Source organism: Microtus pennsylvanicus, chromosome 3, assembly GCF_037038515.1.
Source record: "Microtus pennsylvanicus isolate mMicPen1 chromosome 3, mMicPen1.hap1, whole genome shotgun sequence".
In the NCBI taxonomy this organism is placed as follows: domain Eukaryota; kingdom Metazoa; phylum Chordata; class Mammalia; order Rodentia; family Cricetidae; genus Microtus; species Microtus pennsylvanicus.
This window is the reverse complement of record NC_134581.1, coordinates 61,738,806-61,766,639: the sequence shown is the minus strand read 5'-3', so window position 1 is coordinate 61,766,639 and position 27,834 is coordinate 61,738,806. Positions and strand designations below refer to the sequence as shown.

The window sequence follows — 27,834 nt, the reverse complement described above, 5'->3', positions numbered from 1 at the left end:
AAGTTTCAGAACGCAGTTAAAAACAATGCTGGTCGAGGAAAGTGGTGGTAGTAGGGTCTCCAGTATCTGTGACTTCACTCACTCCAGTAGCTGGCTACATTTCCAGTACTAGGCATGATTTCCTTCACGTTCATTGAGCCATAGTCCAATTAAATAGCTATGTTTACCACCCAGATATGAGCACTACTGTTACATCTCTAGGATATCTGCCATGCTGCTTATTGTTGTGAATCAAAGGCATCACACCTAGACAGGACTACTGACTGCCTCCCTCCCTTGGCAACTTGCATATTATGAAATTACACTGCACAAAAGAGGCTTTCAAGTTAATTACAGCTCAAATCTTCTAAGTCCTATGTTCAAAGTGTGTGGTGTCTTTAGCAATAGGGGTTGCCTTCAATCTCTGAAAAACAACCAAGGAAAACAGCAATAGCCTATTTTGTTTTGAGATTTACCTGGTTTACCTTAACCAACAACTTGAACAAGGTTCTCATGACTGATACCAGGGTTAGAGTTTATGGTTCTTGCAGGGAACAATGTCCAAAGTAGCATAATTTCATTTAAGACACACATATACATGGGACATACACACACTCACACACACATACAGACACACTCATACATATACAAATACATACACATATACACACAGAAAGAAAAAGAGAGACTTGCATGCATTAGATAGGTAAATACTCAGTTGATCATGGCAGCCCAGTCCCAACAGATAGCATAATTCCTACACCTAATGATGTGGGAGTGTCATATATCAATCTGTTGATTTCATTGGCTAAGCAATAAAGGAACTGCCTCGGCCCATTTCATTGGTTAGAAGATAGGTGGGAGGAGTAGACAGAACAGAATGCCGGGAGGAAGAGGAAGTGAGGTCAGACTCGACAGCTCTCCTCTCCAGAGCAGACGCCTTCAGAGAGACGCCATGCTACCTGCTCCAGGGAAGACGCACGCTATGAAGCTCCGACCCAGGATGGACTTAGGCTAGAATCTTCCCGGTAAGCGCACCTAGGGGCGCTACACAGATGATTAGAAACGGGCCAGAGCAGTGTTTAAAAGAATACAGTATCTGTGTAATTATTTCGGGGCATAGGCTAGCCGAGCCAGGCGGCTGGGGTTTTGGGGACCCAGCCCCGCTCCCCCTATTACTACAAATGACGCCCAGACGTGTGGCTAACTGAGTCCACAGAAAGCCTGAGAAAGCTTGGAAAAGAATAGAGTAAAGCATGTTTCTTGTGTCTACTCTGCTTGCCAGAGGCAAGCAAGCGCCTCATCTAAGAGAGGCTTCCTGACTCAGCTTCAGCTGCAAAACCCTGCAGCTCATTAAGAGGTCCTGCCACAAAACACTTAAATGGTGTTGACGAAAAGCTGAACACATGCTTTTCGGTTTTCAGTCATAGCAGGAAAAAAGCTGCGCTGTTTAAAAATGCCAGATTTCTGGGCCATCCTGCCAGGGCAAACTCTGACTGTTTGAGGCAGGAGGGCCGGCTACCGAGAGAGGACTTGAGTGTTGTCTGTTGTAGCTCTCTGGCTGGCAAAGACCTTGAAATGCCAGTTGTGGCTATAAACATGGCTGCAGCCTATATATCCGCCTTGAGGCTGGAAAGCTAAGGAATGGACTGGATCTAGGTGGCAAAGCCACGCCTTTAGTCCTACTGAGATTGCTTGGTAAATTAAAGGCTCATGTGGTCAGAAAAAGAGAGATATACAGTTAAAGAGAGATTCAAAGACAGAGAAAATTTCTGAATGGTTTAAAGTGTGTTAAAAATATATGCAAGCTGAAAGTTGAAGTTCTTAAAGCAAAAAACTAAAAAAAGGAAGAGAGTTGTTGTGTGTACACACCTTTAATCCCAACACTTGGGAGGCAGAGGGAGATAGACCTCTGTGACTTCAAGGTGTGGTAGCACACGCCTTTAATCCCAGTGCCTAGAAGGCAGAGACTAACAGATCTCTGTGAGTTCAAGGTGTAGCAGCACACACCTTTAATCCCAATGCCTGGGAGGCAGAGACAGGCGGGTCTCTGAGAGTTCAAAGACAGCCTGGTCTACAGATGTACGCTCAAAAAGCAAAAAGTTAACCTAGGAATGTCACAGCTTAGATTCTTAAGTGCCTAGTGATTTAAAGGCGCAAATCAAAAGTGCTCCTGGATAGTAAAAAATTGCAGATTCACAATAGGACAGATTCAGACCACTAAATGAATCACACTGTTGGATGAATGTACGTAGGCTTGGGAGAGAGAAGAAAAAGAATATAGAGAATAAAGTTAATGGTTTAAAAAGAAAAAAGTAAAAGTAAAGTCTTTAAAGAGACAGAGTACAGATAGTTATAGATATAAATAAAAATAAGCCGCGTAAAGATGGAAAATTCACAGTGAGTCCGGATTATGTACATTGTGTTTTCTTTAAAATTTTTGACTGTGAAGGAGCTAAGTACAGAGAGACATTTCATTATATGGGCTGCCAAGTGGAACCAGAACGGATATCATGAGGGTATGATTTCAGAATTTGGGTCTAAGGATATGATACTTTGGAAAAGAGTTTCTTATTTTGTTTTCACAGAGGATGAGACTCTGTTCATTTCTTCTATTCTGATTTGGTATGATGGACCACGTCCTCCTGAAGGGTTGCTGTGAACATCTTCAGAAAATTGCCTTGCTCAACTGCCAACTGAGATAAACCTGGCACACAGGTTACACCCTAAATAATCTGATTAACGACGCCCCCATTCAGCAGGAAGCAGTTTGGAGAGAAAAAACTGCGCCCATGTTCCCAAATATAGTTTATAAATGTTCTTTTACATTTAAAGGGGGAAATGATATAGGTATGAATAATTTGCATTGGTATGGATTTTAAGGTCAATTTTGTTATATGTATAAATGTTTCTGATGTAACTTTTACTTGATAACTGTTATATGTAATTTTGCTATGTTAAGGTTAAAGCCTTCCTTTTTTTGTTTAAACAGGAAAAGGGGAAGTGATGTGGGAGTGTCATATATCAATCTGTTGATTTCATTGGCTAAGCAATAAAGGAACTGCCTCGGCCCATTTCATTGGTTAGAAGATAGGTGGGAGGAGTAGACAGAACAGAATGCCGGGAGGAAGAGAAAGTGAGGTCAGACTCGACAGCTCTCCTCTCCAGAGCAGACGCCTTCAGAGAGACGCCATGCTACCTGCTCCAGGGAAGACGCACGCTATGAAGCTCCGACCCAGGATGGACTTAGGCTAGAATCTTCCCGGTAAGCGCACCTAGGGGCGCTACACAGATGATTAGAAACGGGCCAGAGCAGTGTTTAAAAGAATACAGTATCTGTGTAATTATTTCGGGGCATAGGCTAGCCGAGCCAGGCGGCTGGGGTTTTGGGGACCCAGCCCTGCTCCCCCTATTACTACAACCTAAGGCTCAGAGAACATCATAGAAGAGATGAACAGAAAAGCTGTAAAAAACAGAGGACCAGGAAGACTGTTGTGAGACTGTCTCCTAAAAATGATAGTGAAGTTACATCCAGGATACTTCAACAATATGGCTGCTTTAAAAAGACATGTGGTGGCACATGCCTTTAATCCCAGCACTTGGGAGGCAGAGACAGGCGGATCTCCATGAGTTCGAGGGTAGTTCCAGGACAGTCTCCAAAGCCACAGAGAAACCCTGTCTCAAAAAACCAAAAAAAAAAAAAAAAGACTTGAACAACAACAATACCAACATGTATACTAAAATGGAAGGGAAAAATATTACAGGGTCACACCCCTAGACAACAAACAGGCACTATCAGCTGCAAGAGAGGAAGAATAGTCTCTGCCAGGATGAATTAGTTATCTAATACAAAGCGGTCAGCCCTGAAATCACAAACAATATGAAAGAGTTCAGCATATAGAAAGAGGGTAACAGTAATAAAAAGAAAAAGAGCCAGGCAGTGGTGGCACATACCTTGAATCCCAGCTTGGGCAGGTGATCTGTGAGTTCAAGGCCAGCCTAATCTACAGATCAAGTTCCAGGACAGTCAGGGATACACAGAGCAGCCCTGTCAGAAAGAAAGAAAGGAGAGAGGGGAGGCCATGAATCTGAGAGGAAATGTGTGTGTGGGGGGGGGGGGGTGAGTGGAAAGAACTGAAGTGAGAAAGGAAGTGATCTAATTATATTTTAATATAAAAAACTTTTAGGAGAAGAAGAAATCCCAACATCAACTTCTAGCCTCCACTCACAATCATATGAACACATTTACATATATATACACTTGTGCACACACCACACACATTCATGTATATGGTACACACATGAAGAAATTTTTATTTGTTTTTCAAGACAGGGTTTTTCTGTGTAGCCCTAGTTGTCCTGTAACTCACTCTGTAGACCAGGCTGGCCTTGAACTCAGAGATCCACCTGCCTCTGCTTCCCGAGTGCTAGGATTAAAGGTATGCACCACCACCACAGCTGGGCTCACAAATAAAATTTTAAAAGGGCAATTAGCATAGGAAAAGATATTCAACTTAATAATTTGTTTGGAAAAATGGAAATAAAAGCTACAGTAAGACCCCACTATGTATCTATCACAATGACTAGAAAAAAAAACTGAGAATATCAAGTCTTTGTAAGGCCACTAAACAACTAAAACTCTCAAATGCCACAGGTAAAATTCCAAAAGTGCAATCCATTTGTGGGAATATTCAACGGTTCCTTATAAAGTTAGACATTTACCACACAATCCAGTATTCTCACTTTGAGAATTTTGCTGCTGAAAAGTTAAAACATGTTAGCAAAAAAAAGTCTATACACAAATGTCCCCATAAACTGCCTGCAAATCAGTTTCCTTAAGTGGATACAATATTATTCACTAATGAGATAAACAATTTGTTGGTACATATAACACACTCATAGGCATTATGCTCATTGAAAGAAGACAATTTCAGAAGATTGAAAACTGTTGATTCAACTTGTATGACATCCAAATGTAAAACTACTGGGGTAGTAAATGCTTCAGTGGTTGCCAGGATTAATAAAGAATGGGTTTGACTAAGCAGGGCTAGCAAACATTGGGAGTGATGGCTCTGGCCTTTAACTCCAGAGGCAGAGGCAGGTGGATCTCTGTAAATTGTAGGTTAGTCTGATCTACATAGCAAGTTCCAGACCAGCCAGGACCACATGGTGAAACCCCGTCTCAAAAACGAGGCTAGCAAGCAAAGGCGAATTTGAAAAGTAATGAAACTGTTTTCTGGTTGTGGTGATGGTTAAAGAATCTACAGTCTACATGAAGAAATATGAAAGTGCAGCTCATTTTACAATACACTAACAAATTTTTATTTTTCTATCTTTACTCCACCCAACTCCCACTCCTGCCCCCAACGTTTTTATATACTTTATTGTAAAAATTTGCAAATAAGAAATAAAAAATTAGAAATAGAACTATTATATAACCTAGCTGTTTCACTTCTGGGCATATGCCACAGAACTCCATACTCTACCACAGAGACATTTGCATCCCTATGTTTATAGTGCTTTATTCACTATATATAACAAGGAACTGGAATCAATACAGTTGTCCAACAGATAAATGGATAATGGAAATGTATAGATGGATGGATGGATGGATGGATGGATGGATAGATAGATAGATAGATAGATAGATAGATAGACAGACAGACAGACAGATACAGACAGACAGACAGATATATAAAATGGAATACTATTTAGCTCTAAATAAAAATGTAATCACAAAAGTTTCAGGAAAATGAACAGACTAAGAATATATATTAAACAAGGTCATACAATCCCAGAAAAGGAAAAAAAACAAGCACGTTCTCATATGCATGTATATATAAAAACCAATGTACATCTGGGTACAGCAGAAGAGGGAGAAAAGAGAATAAAGAAGTATAACTATTAAGGATGGAGAAGAACCAAATGCAGGTCACACACATGAGTTGGGAAAGAGGATATAAAGCTAACCGTCCTTCTAGTTCTGTCGTGGATTTTTTTATTTGACGATGGATAAGGACAAATACAAGTGCACACTTCATCATCTGGATTTCCTAATCAGCATGACTCATCCAATGGATCCGTTGCTCCATCAGTCAGCTGGAGACTTTGTGTATCTGACTCACAAGTTCCACATCCATGCCTGATATACAGCAGATACTCAGCAATATGTATTATGCAAATGTGAAATCTACGTTGCTAACAAGATAGTAGGAAGATTTATAGTCACTAAGTACAAGAAAGCACAAAAAGTAAAGTTTAGTAAATAATGGACTGTAAAGTTGTTACAGAAAACTGTGGGGAATACTCAATTAAAACTACCAGCAATCCCAATCTGTACTCAAGAAAATTAAATCAATGTGTCAAAGACACAGCCACACTCAATAGTCAATATGGAACCATCCTAAGTGCCTATCATAGATGAAAGGGTAAGAAAAACATGGTTCAGACACAACAGAATATGATTTGAGAAAGAGAATATGAATGCATGTGTTGAAGGATTCTGACCCTAGGGTCTCTACATGCTAGCTAAGCACACTTGCTCTTTAAAAGGAAAAGAAAAATCCACTAGGCATAGTTGGAGCATACCTGCAATCCCAGCACTGAGTCAGAAGCATACTGAGTTTGAGGTCAGCAAGGAAGAGGGGAAGCAGGGAAAGAGAAGCTGTTTTTCTTTCTGAGATAACACGTTATGTAAAGTAAGTCAATGACAGACAAACAAATACTGTATTATATTCTCAAAACACTAACAGAGTGGGGTACTTACTACAAAGAAATATGTGAATTAATGAGTATGTTAGCTTAAAAACATTCCCTAATACATACATATCTGAAAGCATGTTTTATCAATTAAAATAAATTTTAAAATGAGAAAAATCAATGGGTTCAAACAGGAAAGTCAAAGTTTTTTCTTCAAAGGAGACTATAGGCAAAATAAGGAAATACATGACAAAGGAAAATGACTTACTGTGTCTGCAAACTAGAACGGTATCAGGAACAAAGAGCTATAAAGTATTGAGACTAGAAACCTGGCACAGAAATGAATATGGGATAGCATCACGGAAATACAGAAAACTGCAATCACTGCAAAACTCGCTAGCAATCAGAAATGCAAATTCAACCAACACGGAAGTAACTATACCAATTGTTAGATGGGAGAATTAAGAACAGTAAGTACTGTCAACTCTTGGCATAGACAGGAGATGGTAACTATCCTGGTGCTATTACAAACTAGTACAAACACTCTTTTAAAAAAAAAACAGGTCAACGCCTTTAATCCCAGCATTCGGGAGGCAGAGGCAGGAGGATCTCTGTGAGTTCGAGACCAGCCTGGTCTACAAGAGCTAGTTCCAGGACAGGCTCCAAAACCACAGAAAAACCCTGTCTCGAAAAACCAAAAAAACAAAACAAAACAAAAAAAAACAGGTCATAACTGACAAAATTATATTTATTATCATGTGATTTTTTTATATCATGTGATTTAAAACTCCATTCTAGGATTTACAAAGGGATTCATGGCAAAGAATTTCCACTGCAAGTATATCTGAGGTAGTGTGAGTTAGAATGAACCTAGGAAATAAGGCTTGACTACGAAGCACTGAGCAGTAACTTAACTAGATGTGTTTGTAGCAATATGGTTATATCCCTAAAACACCATGTTGAGCAAAAGGAAAAGAATAACAACAAAAAGGACATTTCAAAAATTACCTCTTAACCCTAGCAACACAAAACAAAGGGAGACATTTAAACTACAATATTTTCTCTAATTGGTAAAATGCAAAATAAATAAAACCAATGATATATTTTGAAAATAACCAGTACACTTACAATCTGCATTTACACATCAACTATACCTACATTTCAATATCTCAACTAAAAAAAGGGGAGAAGAAAATGCCACATATCTAAAAAGTTTAGGTAGAGTTTAAATATTATTAAACTTCGATAAGTTAGGATTTGCTATACAATTTCACCACCAGGTGGCAGATCCATACAACTTTCTAGAAATGTTATTAGGCCAATCAGAAAGAATTTTAGGAAAAGCTAAATAATTGTAAGCATTTTTTTTGAAACTGAACTAGCTAACCACAGGCTAGATACAGCTGGCTCTGGGAATATTAGACTTTAACTGGAAATGAAAGTTTCTAGGTATGCAGAATACCCAATTATCTTTAAAGAAAACATATCAAATGCAATTTTAAAATATGGTTATATATAATGGTCATCCCAAATCTCCTACCCCTTCTTGACCGTTTCAGAAGAAGCAGATGTGGCCCTGGTGCCAGGAAAAGGATCCCTGGCCACTCCACACTCTGTAAATAGAGTGGTTCTCAACCATCCTAATGCTATGTCCCTCATGTTGTAGTGACCCAAACCATAAAACTATTTTTGTTGCCACCTCATAACTGTAACTGTGCTAAATATCTGTGGTTTTCTGTGATCTTAGGCGACTCCTGTGAAAGGATAGTTTGACCCCTCCTCAAAGGGGTTGAGAACTACTGCTCTATAGTCAATTGCTCAGCTTTCTGGTTAGTGCTTACTTCCTAGTAGTCTTTACCAAACCTTCCTCAGCTACATTTAGAAACCAATATCCGGAGGGCTGGAGAGATGACCCAGTGGTTAAGAGCACTAGGAAAGAAGGACGGAAGGAAAGAAGGGAGGAACGAACGAATAAACAATCACCAGGCTGGAGAGTTGGTTCAGAGGTTAAGAGCATTTGTTCGTGTGAAGGACCTGGGTTCAATTCCCAGCACCCACATGGAGGCTCATCACTTCCAGGTATGAATCTGGTGCACAGGTATACATGCAGGAAAAGCACTCATATGAATAAAACAAATCTAAAAACACATTAAAAACAAGAATAAATGGGAAAAGAAAACACACCTAACCTATACCACAAACCAGGGCTGATTTGCAGGGTTTGAAGAATACAGTTGTAAAATCTAACTATACTAAGTACAGCATTGGGGCCTCACACAGGTTCCAGAAGAGGCCCATCCAAGTGATAGAGCTTATCACTACAGTAAAACTATCTGACATAAACCAGAGCTTATCACTACAGTAAAACTATCTATCTGACATGAAAGGAGAAGAAAAAGGAAATTAAACTCAGCTTGTTATGAACAAGTACAACAACTCCATTCAAAAAGGAAAAACAGAGGCTAGTTAGTTACAGTGACAAAGATATGAGAGCAAAATGGAAAATCAGAGAGTAAGGCAAACTACCAAGAGGATACCAGAGAGCAAAGCATGGGGAAGAGAAACTGGTCAAGTACTGGTTTGTTTCACACCCCTGGAGTGCAAGGCCACCCACCAGCTATTGTAGGACTCTCCAAGAACAGGGTCCCCAGTGGGTTATTGACTGAAGCGAAAGCTCTCACATTTTTCTCTGAAAACAAAAACAAACAAAAAAAACCCTCAAAGAAAAAAAGAGGGAGGGACTCATTCAAACAGCTGCAAGAAATTCTTTCATTTATGCATTCTATATTCTAATATTCTATATAATCCAAAATCTCCAACTACCGGAAGTCACCAAATCTTTCATTACTTCCAGTAATACAAACTATTTTGATATACTCAAAAGGTCTCAGCAGCTTATCTGAATGAACAAGAACATAAGTTCTTGTTTCCTAACAACTTCCTGAATATTTTATTATCGTTTCCTCTCAGGAAATTTATTCAATCTTTGTAGCTCCAACACTAACAGTTGCCTTTTGAAAGGAAACTATTTAACAATAGCAGAAGCTCACAGAAAAGGTTATTTCCACTAACAGTTGTTTAACTGAGCATATGAACAAAAATTCAAATTAAAAATACACACGGGAGACTAAGGCTGTAGCTCAGTTGTGCTCACTTGTCTAACAAGTAAAGCGCTCAATTCAATCCCAACACCATAAAAACAGGTGTGGTGGTACACACCTATAATCCCAGAATAATGAGGTGAAGGATCAGGCATTTCAAGGCCATCCTCTTGTGCTAGAAAGCTGAAGGCCAGCCCAGACTACATGAAAGTAGGGACTCACACACACACAACAACTGACACCAAATCAAATCCATGTGAATTTTATAACAAATATATAGAATACAAAACAAAGGGAGACATTTAAATTACAATATTTTCTCTAACTGGCAAACTGCAAAATAAATAAAACCACTGATATATTTTGAAATTTTATCAGTAATTTATAATCTGTATTTACACCTCAACTATGCCTACATTTCAATATCTCACTGAATAGTCCTAAAAGATTCATGAGTAAACTTAGCAATTTTACTTGATAACAAAAAATACATTGTTATTATCTTCCAGGGAAAAAGATTTAAAGAAAGTATCTCGTAGGTTTTAACTCCAGGATTATTTCTTTAAGCACATAATATTTATTCCTAGGGTAACAACCTCAGGTCTACTGTATGACAAAACAGCTTACAATGCCTGCCAATTTTTCACTGTAAAACCTCTGTTCTTTGGAGCAAAGGGTAGCACAGTAAATAACCAGTATCAGTAATAGTTTAAAACAAAATTTGTTAGAACACTCTGCCACAGCACTTCTGAGATTAGAAAAGAGCTGCTTTTCTATCTCCTTAGAAGAGGGGAAGCAGCTTTATCTAAACAAATGGGACAAGAGCTAATGCACTTTGGAGATCAAAGGAATTCTAGGAGAGAAAACCATAGTTTAGTAATTTGTAATACTGGCCCGGTTTCAAATTCTTGCTTATCACTTACTGGGGATATAACCAATAAATGACTTATCATATGTAACACACACTAAAAACAAACAAAGAGACAGTCTCTTCCATAGCCCTGCTAGCCTGAAACTCACTATGCAGACACCAGGCTGACTTCAGACCTGTAGCAATTGTCCTGGCTCTGCCTCCCAAGTGCTTAGATTACTGATGTAAGCCACCACTCTTCCACAGTCTCTGGCACATAGTACTTTACACATGAGAAACGAAACACAGAGTAGTTAACCAACTAGTCTAAGATCTCCCCTCTCCAACTCTAGAAGTGTCCAGTGCTACTAGCAAGTTGAAAAAAAAATTGCAAAACAAAACATGGAAACTACAACCAACTGTACCTTAATACAAAGAAACAGAGAATACATAACTGGTAGCTATCCATGTCACTGCACAGGATTCTACTGTTCCTAAAACCTTTTTTTTTTTTTTTTTTTTTTGGTTTTTCGAGACAGGGTTTCTTTGTAGCTTTGGAGCCTGTCCTGGAACTCCCTTGGTAGACCAGGCTTTTTAAGACCCACTTCTTGTTGTTGTCTAGGTTCTGGGGGATTGTAGTTTGTAGGACACTAAGAGAGACTTACATAGATCTAGTCTACATGGGAAGTAGGAAAAGACAAGATCTCCTGAGTAAATTGGGAGCATGGGGAGGGTTGAAGGGGGAGGGGAGAGGCAGGGAGGGGAGCAGAGAAAAACATAGAGTTCAATAAGTCAATTAAAAAAAAAGAACCACTTCTTGGTGTGGCCTACAGGACTTGCTCAAATTCTACAATCCCCAGAAAGTTTACACTGACTTGCCCTGTCAAAAAGAAATGTCTACTTTTAATTGTCAAAGCACTGTGCACTCCTTTTACAGCACCCATTATCACTTTATACATAGCATTATGATTATTTTTACATATTAAATTAATTTTTATTTCTCTAATCATGTAGCACAGTGCTTTGCAAACAGTAGCTACTCAATAAATGCTTACTGGATAAAGAAATAAGTCGCAGGATATTATTTCTCATTGGAGAATCACAACAGTTTTTTAATAAACATGGAATTTCCCCTCTGAGAAAATGAATTACTTGAAGCTGTCGAGTGCTGCATCTCAAACCAGGGCAAGTCACTTGGCTGGGCAGAGCTTCATTCATTCAGATATGTGCCTTTGTACCTACCGAGTCATGTCCTCTTCTCTGTGAATACGTCTTTTACTCCCAACACTGAGGAGAGCAAAGACTATAACTGGTAGCTTATTTTTTTAATGCAGCCAATCAAAATGAAGTTATGGCAGGCTGATAATGTGACTCTAAACTTGCTCTGCTGATGTAAGAAATTAGATGTCATTTATCCTACCAAGTTTTTCTTTCTTAATCCTTACAAAAAAAATGTTTCTGCATTTCTGAAAGCTGAGTTCTTTCCCAGATACTATCTCCTATCCTATAACATGACCTGAAGAGGGAACAAAGAGCTAATAAAACACAGTTGTTCTATAGACCAAAACACGATCCTCTAAATCCGAGAAAAGTTATGAGAGGAGGAAAAGGCAGTCATACCAACAGCAAAATAAGCATGAGAGACTGACCTTCCTTGTAAGGAGGAAAACAATCATCAGAAGGAAAGGACTGCTTTAGAGCTTACTGAGAACATGTTAAGGAAAGGCAAGTTAGAAATATACACAGAACACAATGAAGGTACTTATCCTTTGCAATCTGTAACATCCCAAGGACAGGGCTGAACAAGGAATAAACAGATGTCCCCCAACAGTTTTTAAAAACGGTAGTGTTAGTGAACTATTACATACACTCACACATATGCACGCATGCATGCACACACAAGTGTTACTACATAATTCCATAACAGGCCAGTACTAATAAACTTAACTGACTTGAAAAAACTCTTGGCTGATGACATGACATAATCTGATATCAAAGAAATTACCAACGGTCTTACCATTCATATAATTTATAATAAGAAGCTCACACTCCTCTAAGTCAAAAGGAGATAAATTATCAATGTGTACTCTAGACAGTTTCCCCAACTCATTCTGTTCATACAGTCTTGAAGTACTGAAAACTGCATACCTTTCTAATGATGGGCACTGAGCATTAATTGTTTTAATTTTATAAAGCTAATGCTTGGGAAAGTATACAACTTATTTGGTATTTTATCATGCAATGTATTGACGGTAATTCTTACATTATATTACACAAGTTCCTTGAGGACAAAACTATGTCTTACATGGTTCAGTATATGCTACAGCACAAAAGAAAACAAAACACACACTACCACACAATCCCTACCCCTTGCCCAATAATGGGTGTGTTATCAGGAAGCTGTTTTCTGGGGTTTATTTTATATTACATTTTACTTAACATATAATATTTAATATTAGATAATATTTCATATTGCACTTATTTTATATTATATATACTTACCTCTTTGTATTATCTAAAGCATAATTAAGCCAAACAATCCATTAGAATTTAAGTAATTGGTCATGAACATAAACCTGATCTTTCTATAAAGGCAGAAAAAGACTCAAATGGTTCTTCCTATGACTGGAATTTTGAGTTAGTCTTTCATTCAAAAACAAAATGTTAAGGGCTAGGAAAGTAGCTCAATGTTAGAGGCTTGCCTGGCAAACACAAGATCTTGGCTCAATCTCCAGCACTGAAATGAAAAAAATGTCTTTATAAAACAAAGTATTTCTGAAGACATGTCAGGCAATGTAGTAGGCCCTGCGGATAATAAAGATAAAAAGCTACGGCTGCTACCTAGAATGGCGTGTAACTGATGTCTCCATTTGGCCTCTTATCCCAGTCCTACCAGCTGTATTTCAAATGCATGGAATTTCAAAAGAATGGAGATAGGGGATGTTGGGAGAGCTGTGGGTACCATGTGCCTACACTAGTTCAAACAGGAGAACAGAATTTCATCTGCCTGTACTGTTAAATGGCCCCATAATCTAAATAACATGAGGGTATCCTTATCAAGATCATCACATCAAGAACTCATTTTATTGCACTAAATAATAGATAGTGGCCATTTTTGACACTCCAAACAAGCACAGAAACTCAATATTAGAAGGAAAGAAACAAACAGAAGCAACTTCACATCAGCCATATTATCTACATCTTCTGCCTTTCTTCGCCTTATCTTATTTAAGTTTAGAATAACCTAAACTGGCCAGGAGAATAGATCTAAGTGGAGTGAGAAACAAGAGGATTTCATAATCTGAAGACAAACAAACTAGATAATCAGGCTGTGAATAACTAGAAATTGCTTACAAAGGTGCTCACTTTCTGAACAGAGCAGTCTAAAAATGAACTGCCCCAGGTCACATTCTGGTTGTATTTACAATGTATCTTAACCAAGTCTGTGCTGCTACCCTTATCTGTTTAAATAAGGATTGAATCCTCAAATGAATGAAATCTGCTGTGTAAATCAGGTACTTAATTAAAGAAAAAGCTTAGTAGGCTACAGGGAGAGATTTGTTGGCGTGGTGAATTAAACAATAGTGTAGGAAGGGGTATCCTCTCCATTTGCTATTTTCTATCATTAGTCTACAAATTCATGTCGGTCAACAGTCGCTACTGGTTATGCATAAATATAATTAGCACATTCTAAAGACTACTGTTTAAACAGGTTGAAGTGAGCTAAATTGATGTGTGTGTGTTTGGTATCTATACACACATTTGTGAAGATGTCCTGGGTTCATGGATACCAAAAGAAGGTGTCAAGGTCTATCAATCTCTGCCTAATTTCTCTGAATATTTCAGAGTCTCTCACTAAACCGGAGTCAGGTTTAGTGGCCTAGTGAGGCCCAATGATCCTCACTTTTGTATATAAAGTACAAGTTAAACATGTTTTTGGAAGCACTGAAACAAAGAGTAAAAGAAGTAAAATTGGCTATTACAAAGGAGAACGGCTAACTAAAAAGAATCACATGAAAGAAGAAAAAAGGGACTAGATAAGTGGTTTATCCCAGTAAAAGCTTGCAGTGCAATCCTGGCAACCTGAATTTGATCCTCAGAAGACAAATGAAGGTGGAAGGAGAGAACCACAAAAGTTATCCTATAACTTCCACATATATACCACACATATGTATGTGCAAAAACAGATCAAAACACATCACACAATATATACATACACACATATATATATATGATGGACGAAAATCCAGAAACAAGACACAATAAATAAGGAAAACTAAATAGTGAAATAAAAGATTAAAGGTTAAATACATCGATGGTTACATTACTCGTGATCTAGTAAAAAGATAAATTGACTTTAGAAAATAAAAACATAACCTGTACTATATATACAGCATATAGAGCATGTGTATACACACACACACACACACACACACACACACACACACACACACACACACACATATATGTGTTCAAGACTGAATAAGGTCTGAAAACAAATATAAATATTTGACACTAAAAAAGAGCTGAGAGGAGATGAAAAGATGGCTCCAGTTAAGCAGTTAAGAATACTTTTGCTCTTGCAGAGAACAAGGTTCAGTTCCCAGCATCCAAACTGTGATTCACAATCACCTGTAACTTCAGTTAGAATCCAGAACCTCTTCTGGCCTCTGTAGGCACTAACCACACATGTAGTGCACTTACATTCATAGACATAAAATAAAAATAAATCTTAATTAAAACAGCTGAAAGATACATTAATAAATTCCTAGCAATGCATTCACTCACTAGGAAGACAGTTATAATTGTGTATGCATTGCAACATTGTCTCCAAACATAAAAAGTTGACACAATAAAATGAGAAATAAAGTACCACAGAGAAGGGGGGGTGACATTACCTTTGGAATTCCAGAAAGAAATTAAAGTACAAGCAACGAAAGAAGAAACTTTTCCTACCCTAAAATATGTTCACAAAAAACAAAAGAAAAATACACTAAATACAGAGAATATATACACAGCATAAATCTACTTTAGGTAAAAATAATTTAACCATGAGAGACAAAACAATAAGCCAAGTTACATCAGCATTATCTAATTTTCATGTCTTTTAGACTCTCCTCTCAATCTAGTACAGAACAACAAAACAAGAATGATAACAGTTTATGTTCAATGGACAATTAAGATAAGCCAGGCTCTGCTTTAAACATGGATATATATCAACTCATAGCATACCTCAGCAAAACAGGGTGAGTGGTAAGTTACTGTAATTGTCATTTACAGTAAAGAATTATCCAGAATAGTCCTTAGAACCCTCTCTCTCCTTGCCTACCACTCTAACTTTGGGGCCACAGCTGTGACTAAAGAGTTTTTAAAAGTACCAAAGTTATCTTAGCACTATTCCATTTATCTACTTGGATGTTGCTCAAAAAACTATCTTGTAGGCGAAATAAAGCTCTTTGTCTTACACAGCTCTTATTCTGGGTACTCACCTAGCTTTGGTACCAATATCTTCTGCAAACATAGGGCATTTTCCTTCCTTTGTAAACCCAACTCCAATATAAGTCCCTAAATCTTTGCTGTAGGTTGGGTTTCCCCCCCTTTCCAAGTAGATATATTTTATTGATATGAACTATGATCATCACTCTCTAATAACTCGTGGACATACATTTCCAGCCAATACCTCTTCCCAGATCTCCAGTTCTGTAATACAGTTATAAATATATCCTGCTGACAATTTAGGCTGAAAGTCTCCTAAATGGAAAACTGTACCCTGCCCCTCTGTATTAGTCCATTTAATATCATGATAATGAAATACTGAAGCTGGGTGGCTTATAAAGAAAAGTTCATTTAGCTAACAGATTAGTGCTGGCTGTAGCACAGAGCCATTTGATACATCACACATCATGATGGGTGGCAGCACTAAGAACCCAAATTGGAACCCCAACTCCTTTGTAACAAAGGCACTACAGTATTACCACTGAACTCAAAAAAGCAGAGAGGAAAATGTGAACAAAAGGCAGACAATTCTCAGAAAATAGTATAAACTATCAAGTAAAATCTGAGAAGATGCTAATTCTATTAGTAAATGTAAAAATAAGGGCTGGGAAGATAGTTTTGGGGGAAAGCACTCGGACCTGATTTTGAATCCTGCAACTATCACAACCTCCAGTGGTCAAGAGCATCCAAGACAATCCTTCCACCTACCTCTGGTAAGCTATGGATTCAGAAACTAGATTATCCTGTTTATTAAAACTGCTTATAATAAATGTGTTCTCAGAAGGGAGACCTCCAAGACTGAGGAACTTTCTTGATGCAGGGACTTCAAAATTTCCCTTATTCCTCTTCTTCAGTTACATTAAGGTACATAAAGGCTGAGTTCCATATAGTTCTGGTGCTACTAATAAAGGAGGCCATCATCAAAACATTTCTGTATACAATCCATTGAATCAAATATACAAATTTATTTAGTTATATCATAACTTAATAATTATATATGAAGTTTACAAATTATTATTCTATTCCTTAATTGTTAACTATAATAACATTTTCTTAATTATACCTTATATATTGACTTTTTTTTAATTCATTCATTCCACAAGAAAAAAACAAACATTCTCTATTCAGTTTCTATGTAGCGTCGTTTTTAAAATTCGCTCTGCGCAGGAATCCTCAGTAAGTTTTTACCAACTACTGTCAACTAATAATCAGTACTGAAAGCAAAACAAAAAAACAAAAAAGAACAACCTGTCTCAGATTTACAGAAGAAAGGCTCAGGCTATAGCTCAGTGGTAAGAATACTTGCCTAGCATCCAATCTTCAGGACTACAAGTTTAATTCCCAGTACAAGAAGCACACGTGTGCACATGCACACACACACACACACACACACACACACACACACACACACACACTGCAGGTACACACTCTATCTATACAGAGATACATAATCCAGAAGACATTGTAGCAGTTGAACTCCAAGTGACTTTATTATGGCATCCTCATTCACGTAAATCTTCCAGGATCACTCTGAGGAAATGAAAAATAACTCATTCTTAAGAGCTCCTGTCTACTGGCTTCATAAACTAAGTAGAACTACTCTAAAAGTCCAGATCCAGAATTATCAGGGAAAGCTGCACTATTACTTGATGAGCACTGACACGATTCTAGAATGCTTTCCACCTATAGCAGTAATGATGTTTGCTCCAAATCAAGTTTTTGCTTGTGGTTCAAAACGGGGTTTCTCTGATTTGACTAGGCTGGCTTTGAACTCAAAAAGTTTGGCTTTCCTCTGCCTCCCAAGCGCTGGGATTAAAGATGTGTGCCACCAACGCACAGTCACCTATTACCTGTTTTATCTCAGCTATTAGACCCAAGGCATCCTGAGGACAGAAAATACATCCATTTCACCTTAACTATGTATCTCCAAAGTGTGTGGCTTTATAATTAGCCCTCAAAAATGTGTCTGCCACAAGCCAAAATTATTTAAAACTTAAGATCTGGTAGTAGAACTGTCTGAATGAAAAATTAAATTTAAAATCCTTGCTATCCATTTCAAAGGTTATGTCTAATGGTATTTTAAAGAAAAGTAAATACATACAATCTTATCTACAGACTACCCAGATGCTAACTCCTTATGAAGCATTATTCAAGTACTGATTTCATTACAACAAAACTAGACATGGTAATACAGGCATGTCTATAATCCCAGTACTCAGAACCCTAGGGCAGAATATCACAAGCCTAAGGTCAGTATAGGCTTTATTAAAAGACCCTGTCTCAAAAACATTTAAATTAATGTAAAATTTAATATAAAACACAACCACACCTTTAGAAGAAGCAAAACTTGCTCATTCCAGCCAGCTCTGTAACCTCATCAACTTATTTTACACTCCAAGCATGTCTGTTCCAAGCCTGAGAGTAAGCAGCTATTATTTCTGGTAATACTGTAACTTAAAATGCTTCACAATTACTTAACACTGAACTTCTGTTTCATGAACTCGGCCCTGAAGCTATTTTTACACATATAAAATAAAATCACATACAATCGTTTATAAGCAATGAACAGATTTTCCCAATCATAATGTTACTTTATACCTGGAAAAGATATATAATTAAAGTAAGTCTTACAGAATGACAGAAGGTTAATTTGCACATTCAAAACAGAAACCTCCAGTTTTCAAATACTAGAACTACATAGGTCATTCAGCTGAGATGAAGCTACCGCTCAATTTTATACTGAAGACTAACTGTAGAAGTACACAGCTGGAGGATTCCAGATTACCTATTAACTAGCTCCACCCTTCAGAGAACACAGAAAACAGACTATGATATCTGCAATTAAAATAAAAAACATTTAATATGAAATATTCACAATTAAAGGTAAAAAAATCTTGAAAAAGTTGTAAATGTAGGCACTGGTTTTTGTTGTTTTGTTTGTTACTGTGGTACTTACAGGTTTAACTCAGGGCCTTCAGCTACATCCCCGTAGTGGGATGCTTAAGAGATATTATTCCTAATGTTAACAGTACTGTTCTAGAGTGACTGAACCCTTTGTTTCTTTTCCTGATGCCTGTGATAACATAGCAAGGCAAAGCAACTTATTGGAGAAAGGATTTATTTTGGCTCACAGTTTAAAGGGACAGTTCATCATGTCCAAAGAATTCAAGTGGCAGGATTTTGATCAAACAACATAGTTCACAGTTATTAAGTAAAAGAATGAGCCATATAATAGACAGCAACTACAAAGAAATATAGCAGGCCGGGCTGTCTTGAAAAAAAAAAAGAACAAAGAAAAAGAAAAAAGAAATATAACAGTATTTGACTAGTGAGGGTCTCATATACAATGTTTTTAATGAAAATACTCTTTATGGTTTTGGTTTTTTGAGACAGGGTTTCTCTGCAGCTTTGGAGCCTGTCCTGGAACTAGCTCTCATAGAGCAGGCTGGTCTCGAACTCACAGAGATCCGCCTGCCTCTGCCTCCTGAGTGCTGGGATTAAAGGCGTGCGCCACCACTGCCTGGCTGAAAATATTCTTTACTGTAAATTAATCCAAAATTTGTCCTCTATCTTAAAACTGTATTTCACTTGACAGTGTTTCCTAGCTTAAACCAAACTCATCTCACCAGCTCTCTGACTGGTCATTCTCACTTCTAGTCATTGCCCCTACTATTCTCCTATTTTGAATGCAATGTAGTATGTTACCCATACTTCACTAAAGGCATGGAAATCAATTAGCAAAATATTTGGGTAGACTATCACACAGGGCCTCCATAAAAGAGATGTATTGACATTATATTTTCTCTACATCAAAAAAACTTTTTTCCTTGATGTAGAGAAAATAAAAGGCAAAACTAACAATAATCAACTGAGACGAATGAAAAAAACTATACTTTCAAATATTGAACTCAGGGGGCTAGAAAGATGGTTCAACAGTTAAGAGCATGTATTGTTCTGCTGCAGGACCCAAATTTGATTCCCAGAACCCACAATGAGCAGCTCACACCTGCCTGTAAGTCTAGGTCCAGGGGATCCAATACATTCTTCTAGCCTCTACAGATAACTGCATATACTAACACACTCTGTCACGCGTGCACACACACACGGGGGGGGGGGGGGGGGGCAGAGAGAAACAGAGAGAGAAAGAAAATAAATATTTAAAAGTAACAATTGAACCACACTTTATTTCTAAAGCTGAAAAATAGTAAAACTATTCTACATTGGCCACATTATAGTTTCCAAGGTAAGATTCTTCTCTCTCTCTCTTCCTTTGTTTGGTTTCGTTTCATCTTGTTTTCCATTTTTCTTTTAAATTTGGTCTTCTTTTGTGGTGTGGAGAATTGTCTGTATTCTGTCAATCATATTTTAAATAAATGCTGATTGGCCAGGCAGCAAGTCAACCAGACAGAGAGTAGAGGCAGGGTGATGAGAAAAAGAGGATGCTGGGAAGGAGGAAGCCCATTTCTCTCCAGTTCCTGCCCAGACCACGGAAGAATCAAGATGTAACCTACCTGCTGAAAAAGGTACTGAGCCATGCGGTTAACATAGATAAGGATAATGGATTAATATAAGTGATAAAAGCTAATAAGAAGACTGAGCTAATGGGCCAGTCAGTTTTATAACTTATGGAGATCTCTGTGTGATTTTCTCTGGGACTAAACGGCTGGGGCATCAGGTGGGACAGAAACCCCAACAAACAGCCCCTCATGTTACACTTTTGGGGGGGAGATTGCAAGAGCAGAGAATGGATGAGAGGGGACAGGGAGATAAATGGGATAGAAATAAATGATGTGAAATCTACAAAGAATAAATTTAAAAAAAACTATTCTATACATATGTGATATTTTATAAGCAACTTTACATCTCACGGAAATCCAGTTAGGTATGAAAGGAATTGTTCTTGCCTGCCTGTAGTCCCCAATTTACAGATATATGTATAATTGTAGAATCATGAGTCATACCCTTAAATCCTTGCCTCCATATGAAAACCCTTTCTTCATCCCACATAATGTATTAATTTTCAGACAACTTGCTAAGGAGCACATTTCTTATCTCACCTGTGCATTCACCCCAGAAATATACGACCTCTTTTGTACCTTGTCCCAGCAGACAGGCAGAGCAGAACATCAAATCTTTTTTATAACAACTCTGGAAAAGCCATGTATCCTTCCAAAAAAATGACAAAACTGATAAAACGGTAGCATATCTAAGAGGATGATCCAAGCTCATTAAAGGGTTAGAAAATCTATGAAGAGTGGCTGAAGAGGGGAGGAGAGGGAATGGAATAACTGTCACACATGCATATCCTAAACAAGAATCTGTCATCAAAAACATAAAGAAACCATATTTATGCTCTGTGGCCCAGGAGTTCAAAAGCGGCTAGGCACAATGAAACAAACACTGGTTTTCTCGTTTCCTAGTTTACTTTCTATTATTATCATAAACACCATGACGAAATACAACTCGGGGAGGAAAGAATTAATTTCATCTTACAACTTCCAAGTCACAATCTATCACCTAGAGAAACCAGGGCATGAACTCAAGGCAAGAACCTGGAGTCAGAAACAGAAGCAGAGACCATGGAGGAGTGCTGCTTACTGACTTGCTCCTCCTGGCTTGCTCAGCCTGCTTTCTTACCCCACAGGCTTGCCTACAGGCCAATCTGATGGCAGCATTTTTGACAATTGAGGCTTCTTCTTCCCAGACGACTCTAGCTTGGGACAAGTTAACAACTAGCCAGTGAGCAACCTACGCTCCAGGTTGCCAAGGAAGAAAAGTGAATAAGAATGTACCAACCCTCAAGAGGTTAAGAATAGCAAAAGTGACAAGAAAATAAATAATACAAGACAAAGAAAAGTATTTTAAAAGCTACAGGAACAGGGAGAATGGCAACCATTGACTCCCTGGGGGAGAAGCCAATGGGGGGGGGGAGGTTTCTGATAAGATAGGAGTTAAAGAAGTGGGATTTGGCTTTAACACGAAAAAAAGAACAGCCTGTGCAAAGGCCTGAAGGCACAAAGCTCAGCAATTAATCTGGAGTGGGAGAACAAAAGGTACCTAGAAGAGTGAGGAGAAGAGACTAATTTAAATCGGGATTGTTGGGGACTGTTACAGAACACAGAGGATCTCCCATCTCTATCCCAAAGCAGTTAGACTACAAGACACTACAGGACACTTACTACTAATAAGACATTTTAACTGGGTGTTCAACACCTAGAAATATATTTCAGAAAGATTATTGTAATAGGAAATCGCACCTCTAGAGGTAACAGTTGAGATAGATTTATTACAGTGCCACTATTGCTAGTTCAGGTATGGATACAGATGAAAAGGTACAAACAGAAGAAATTCCTAGGGGGTAAAGGTCAAACAGAGTAAGGTTTTCTAGATCCTAACTTGGGAGAGGGCATGGACACTCATGGCTAAGACAGGTAAAACAAGACAAATCCATGCAATCATTCTAACAATGTCAGAGCCCTGGCCAGGGACTCGTTCTTTACCATTGAGAAAAAGGGATGGGGGAAGAGGAATGAAGGTGAGTCTACCTTTGGACCTGCACCAATGAAGCTACCAAGGGGGAACTAGGGGAGGACTATGAGAGTCATTAGCTTACTGGCAAAAATCAAAGACAGAAGAGAATGAGACAAATGTTAGAAATCAGTATTGGAGTGAGTAAAAGAAAAACATGAAAAAGAAAAGGAAAAACAAGAAAAAACCAAATACTAAGTCAAGTGATACAGGTTGGTGCTGACGAAGGCAAAGGAGAGCTAAATTCAAGAGCAGGGTGAACATTACTCTAAATGTGAAGCAGGGTTTTCTAAGAGACACTAAAAACAGAAACAGACCACCTTATGCGGTAATGTGTCACATCAAGTAACTGCCTGTCGGAACCTGTGGTCCTCTATGAAGAATGTCTACTCTCATCGGAGAACATTCGCAATTCACGGGGTGCCCAGTCAATCCATTGTCCCCAAGGGTCACTACAAATCTTTTCAGTGACCAGCCCTCCCTTCCCAAAACCTGTGTGTGTGCGGATTCATTTCCTCACCACTAACCATTTTCTAGCATGATTCCCTTCATTTGCTTTTTTTCTCTTCTTCCATGTGTCCAAATGTCTACCCTAAAATGTAAAACACTCATTTCCCTTATTTTTCTCTACTTAATACTGAACATCCTCACTCCCCTACCAAAAGTGAAGTCTATCATGCTTCAAAAATAAGTAAATAAGTACAACACTGGCAAATGGTATCTGATTAGAGACAGCTTGATCCAGCAACTGCTTACTCAGTTCCCCATCCCCTCCATCTCTCCCACAGCTCATGACAGAACAGACTACCCCAGCTCACTGCAGTGATTTTTTTTTTTGTTCATTTTTGGAATGAGACAGAGGGGTTAACAAAAATCTTTTGAAAGGAGAATAAGAAGGCCTATCAGGGAGAACCAGACCTGTGCTCTAGGCTCTGCTGCACGACTAATTAGCTGTGAGCTTTCTTCCCTCTACCCCACCACCACCTCAAATCTGAGAAACCCTGACACTGGCTAGGTAAATCACCCCAACACACGTTTTCAAAACCTAGTCTCCTTTGCGGTACGTGTCACAATCACTCAACTATGTAATTAGTAGTTGAGTAGCTGTCTTCCCTTATACACCACACTGAAAACTCATAAAAACAACAAATGTGTTGCACCTCATCATTGCAAAAACTTTAAACATAAACTCCAGCTACAACCTCAAATACACACACGATGAGCTCCATAGAAACCTCTATAGGAAATTAAAGAGAGGAAGAAAAACTTGTTTTCCAAAATCGTCACATTTCTCTTGCCCATTCCTGCATTTCAAGTCTGAAAACTGTGCCCAAAACTTTGTACAAGTGCGTATCACAACATCAATGATCCAATTTTAACACCATTGTTTACCCGTTTAGATAATACATACTGGTGTGGATTTAAAACTTTTAACACCGGCAAGTCAGAACCTATGTACACATACACACGATGCAGAATTCCAGAGTTTATCAGTCAAATCATACTGCGACATGATTTTTAATGATTTCATAATTATCAAAGGAAAACAAGTTTTTGGTTTAGGAACTACAAATTGCCATTGCATTCCATCAGGCGACCTTCAGTTGTAAAAATTTAAATCTCATGGAAGTTGTCAAGTTGTATGGCTCACCACCTTAGGCAAATAAGGTTAGCAAAGCACAGGTCAATTTGCCCTTCAACTGTTGAGTCCTGCTCCTCAACTATCAGAGGCTCGGACTGCCTCGCTTAAATAAGTAAGAATGCAGGTGATTCCGGTACTGTGTAAAACACACACACACACACACACACACACACACACACACACACACGAGGCTGAAAGCATCTATGTTTATACTGCCATTTAAAGACAATAGACAAGTATTTATTTAAAAATTCTTTATAGGTTAAGAGTGGGCAACACTGAAACATAGTTGAAATCCCCAGCAAAGAGGCGTTTCATAACGGAAGCATTGCTCCACAGAATCATTTGGAGCCGCTCTCCAAGGCGTTCTCATAGCTAAGTCAACACCACTGATCACCAAGGGGCAAGTGTGCCCCTTGGCACCCCCCTCTCCGGAAGACTCGGGTTCCAATCACTGAGCGAAGAGTCCCTCGAGATCCAACAGTGCTTCCCTGGACTTCAGGCGCTGGGCAACCCGTGGCCAGGCCAAAATATAAATAAATAAAGAGTTCAAGCCCCCTCCTCCATCCTTGCCTGAAAATTAATGAATTGGCTGTACGATTGTTTATTTAATGAGGTGTGTAGTGGCCTCTACTGGTGCTTGTGTGAGCACAAGAATGTCCCACTCTTACAAGTGGGATGAGCCTGGGGGAGGGGAAAGAGGCGAGGGGTGAACCTGCCTCTCGGTACAAAGCACAGAACTGGACCCCCAGAGCTCTGGGCCAGACCCCGGAGGCGCCCCTTCCCCGGCAAGGGCCCCTCCTGCCCGCTCCGCTTTTAGCAACTGGAGCCGAGACGGAGAAGTTCCCGCATGCTCCCCTCTGGATCCTAAACAACAACAAAAAACCCCCACCGCAGCGGCCGCGGGAGCCGGTGCCGCGCCCCAGCCCCCACGGCGTCCCGGGCCCGGCCCCACTTACCTGCGGACTGCGGCGGGGAGCCGCTCCTCACGGCCGCGGCGCCGGACAGCAGCAATCGCGGCAGCAACAGCAACAGCAGCAGCGGTGTGGGGCAGCAGCGCCGGGAGGAGGAGGTGCTGAGGAGTCGCCTGGCTTCGCGCTCTGCCGCCATCTCTGCCCCGCGAGCGGCGGCGGCGGCGGCGACAGCGCCGCGGAGCGCTCGCGCCCTTCCCTCAGCGCGCCTCAGCCGGTCTCTGCGCCGTAGGCTCGGCTCCAGCCCGGCCCAGCCCGGCCAGCCCGCGCGGCCCCCTCGCGCGCCCAAGGGGAAAGACTCCGGGACGCCTCCCTCCTGCAGCGGGGCGGAGAGGAGAGCAGAGAAGGGGAGTCAGTACATTCCGGGCGAGAGCTGGGGGGGTGGCTCGGTCTCTCCACGTTCCAGGCGCCGCCACCCGCCGCCGACTCGGGCTCCTCACCGTAGATCGAGGGGGGCGGAGACCGCAGGGTGGGGGGCGGGCGCCGGAGCGCGCCGGGCCGCGCACGCGCACAGCCGCGCACGCGCGCCTTCCCCCTCCCCGCCGGCTCCCTCTTTGCGCCCCGCGGCCTGCCGGGCTCCAATCCCGGCGGTCGCTTCGCGGGCAGCCGCGGCGGTGGAGCCGAGCTGGCGCAGGGGCAGGCGGCGGGCCCGCTCCCCTCCCCCCGCCTCGCTCTCCGGAGCCGGGCACGGGCGCGGAGCGCGCGCGCCGGGCGCTGCTGCTGCAGCTGCTGCTGGCGTCAGGGAAACCCCGGAGTAGCGACCCGCCTCCTGTCCTCCCGCCTCCCTCTCCTAATCCTAGGGAGAGATTTCCCCTCACCTCCGCGGGCGGCTTCAAAGGGTGCGGAGACCTGAGGCAGAGCCGCGAGCCTGCGCGCACCTCTTTGCTCCGGGCCTCTATATAGGGCCTCAGAGGAAACCGAATGGCCTCCGGGAGGAAACCTGGGTGCGCAGAGGATCGGCGCACGGATTTCTGTGCTCGCCAAAAACAATAGCGAGCCGCCTGGCTCTGGCTGGGGACCTGGCGCGGTTCCCGTGGGAGGGGGCCTGGCGGCACCGTGCCGACCTCCGGCTTCCTCTAGGGTGGTACCCGACCCGCCTGGACCACGGAGACCCACGTCCCGGCCGTGACACTCGGCCCTGGCTCAGACAAAGGTGCGGGGAGTCCACTCCTCCATCGGGTGCCCAGGCCGGGACCCAACCCCGTGACTCTCCCCGGAGCTAGTTCTCTGCAGTCACTGCAGCCTTTTACATAGGCCCTGGACGGTCACTTTGTATTTTTCGTACCTGGGAATCAAAGTCTCTGGACAGTAAATCCGGAGCACCCGGGTATTGACTTTTCAAGCACTTGGTGCTACTAGAGATCGAGATACCCATAAGTTAGGAGAAAGGCGTCTGTAGTTCACTGCAGATGAGCGTGCCCATACTCTTCTCAACTGGTTCTTCACTGAGTCATGTTAGGTTGTTAATAGGAGTTGGATTTGTATTCTCCCTTCTGTGTACAGTCAGTATCCAAAATGCGTTGTGTCCTGCAAGAAAGACTATTTTTTTTTCTAACAACCCCCTTCTCGCTCTTGTCACTTGATATTTTATTTTATTCCAGAGTTCCAAAATAAACAGTATAAATCGTGGATTGACATGGGGAATGAAGAGCTCAGAAACCTCATTACAAGAGTGAAATTGGGAGCCTTCCCTTCTCCCAGTTTCCATGAAACAATAGGCTTAAAAGAGCAAACACGCACTTATTGTTTTCCACTAGGGAAACCATTTAAATATTTTGTTTTGGTTAGAGTTATTAACCAGAAAAAATATTTCCTAAATACCCCTGATTGACCTGTTAAATTAGAAATAGATTACCTCCCAATTACTCCACAAGTATTTGCTTAATTAACCTTTAATAATCACATCGTTATTCAGTTTTCTGAGATAACTGATGAGAAAAGCTCTTTGGAAACTATAAATTGCCTTGGAAATGTTAATTTTTGGCTATCTAAGATGGAGGTTTTTTCATTATATTAAAATTGTGTATAATGTGACTTCTAAAATGAAGCTTACATTTATCTCCCATCTTTGAAAAAAAGGAGTTATAGCTAATAAAATAGCATACTGATTTTCATGTCTGACTTCTGTGAACCGTCTCATTAATTTATCAGCCTACTGTGTATATTGAGTTTATATTAAAAAGTTTAAAGCACTTTCTGTAAAATAGAGTGACTAAATCATATATTTCTGACTAGTGATTAGATCGAAATTTTCATAAAAGCCACTCTATAATAAACCACTAATAGAGGAGCTGCAGATTAAAAAGAGGTACTGATTCTAAATCAATTCCAGAGTAAGACTGTAAAGTAACCCTTGCTCATTCCGCAATTCAGATCCGTTACTCCATTTCAATGTCAGTGCCATCATTGACAGCGCTTTTAAGAATCATCATCTGGAGTCATTAACCTGCCCTTGTTTAGTAAGGCACGGCTGAGAAAGGGGTCTTCAGGCACCTCATTCGTCCTTCACGTTCTCTAGAACAAAATTTTCAACAAATAACTAAGTCCGCCTCTGCGTCTTAGCAACCT

The 27,834-nt window shown here is 40.2% G+C and overlaps 1 protein-coding gene across 12 annotated transcripts in view; it reads right to left on the bottom strand.

Annotated features, from left to right (window-relative positions):
* Positions 1 to 25,542, bottom strand: part of Neo1 (neogenin 1) — a 159,972-nt gene extending 134,430 nt beyond the window's left edge. For 11 of the 12 annotated variants that reach the window (XM_075965707.1, XM_075965699.1, XM_075965708.1 and 8 more), the window contains exon 1: positions 25,255 to 25,542. In XM_075965707.1, coding sequence (XP_075821822.1) covers positions 25,255 to 25,405 — 151 coding nt within the window. In that variant the 5' untranslated portion in view covers positions 25,406 to 25,542. The remainder of the gene's footprint in view (positions 1 to 25,254) is intronic. The other variant, XM_075965705.1, reaches the window with a different exon arrangement.
* Between the last annotated feature and the right edge of the window lie 2,292 nt (positions 25,543 to 27,834).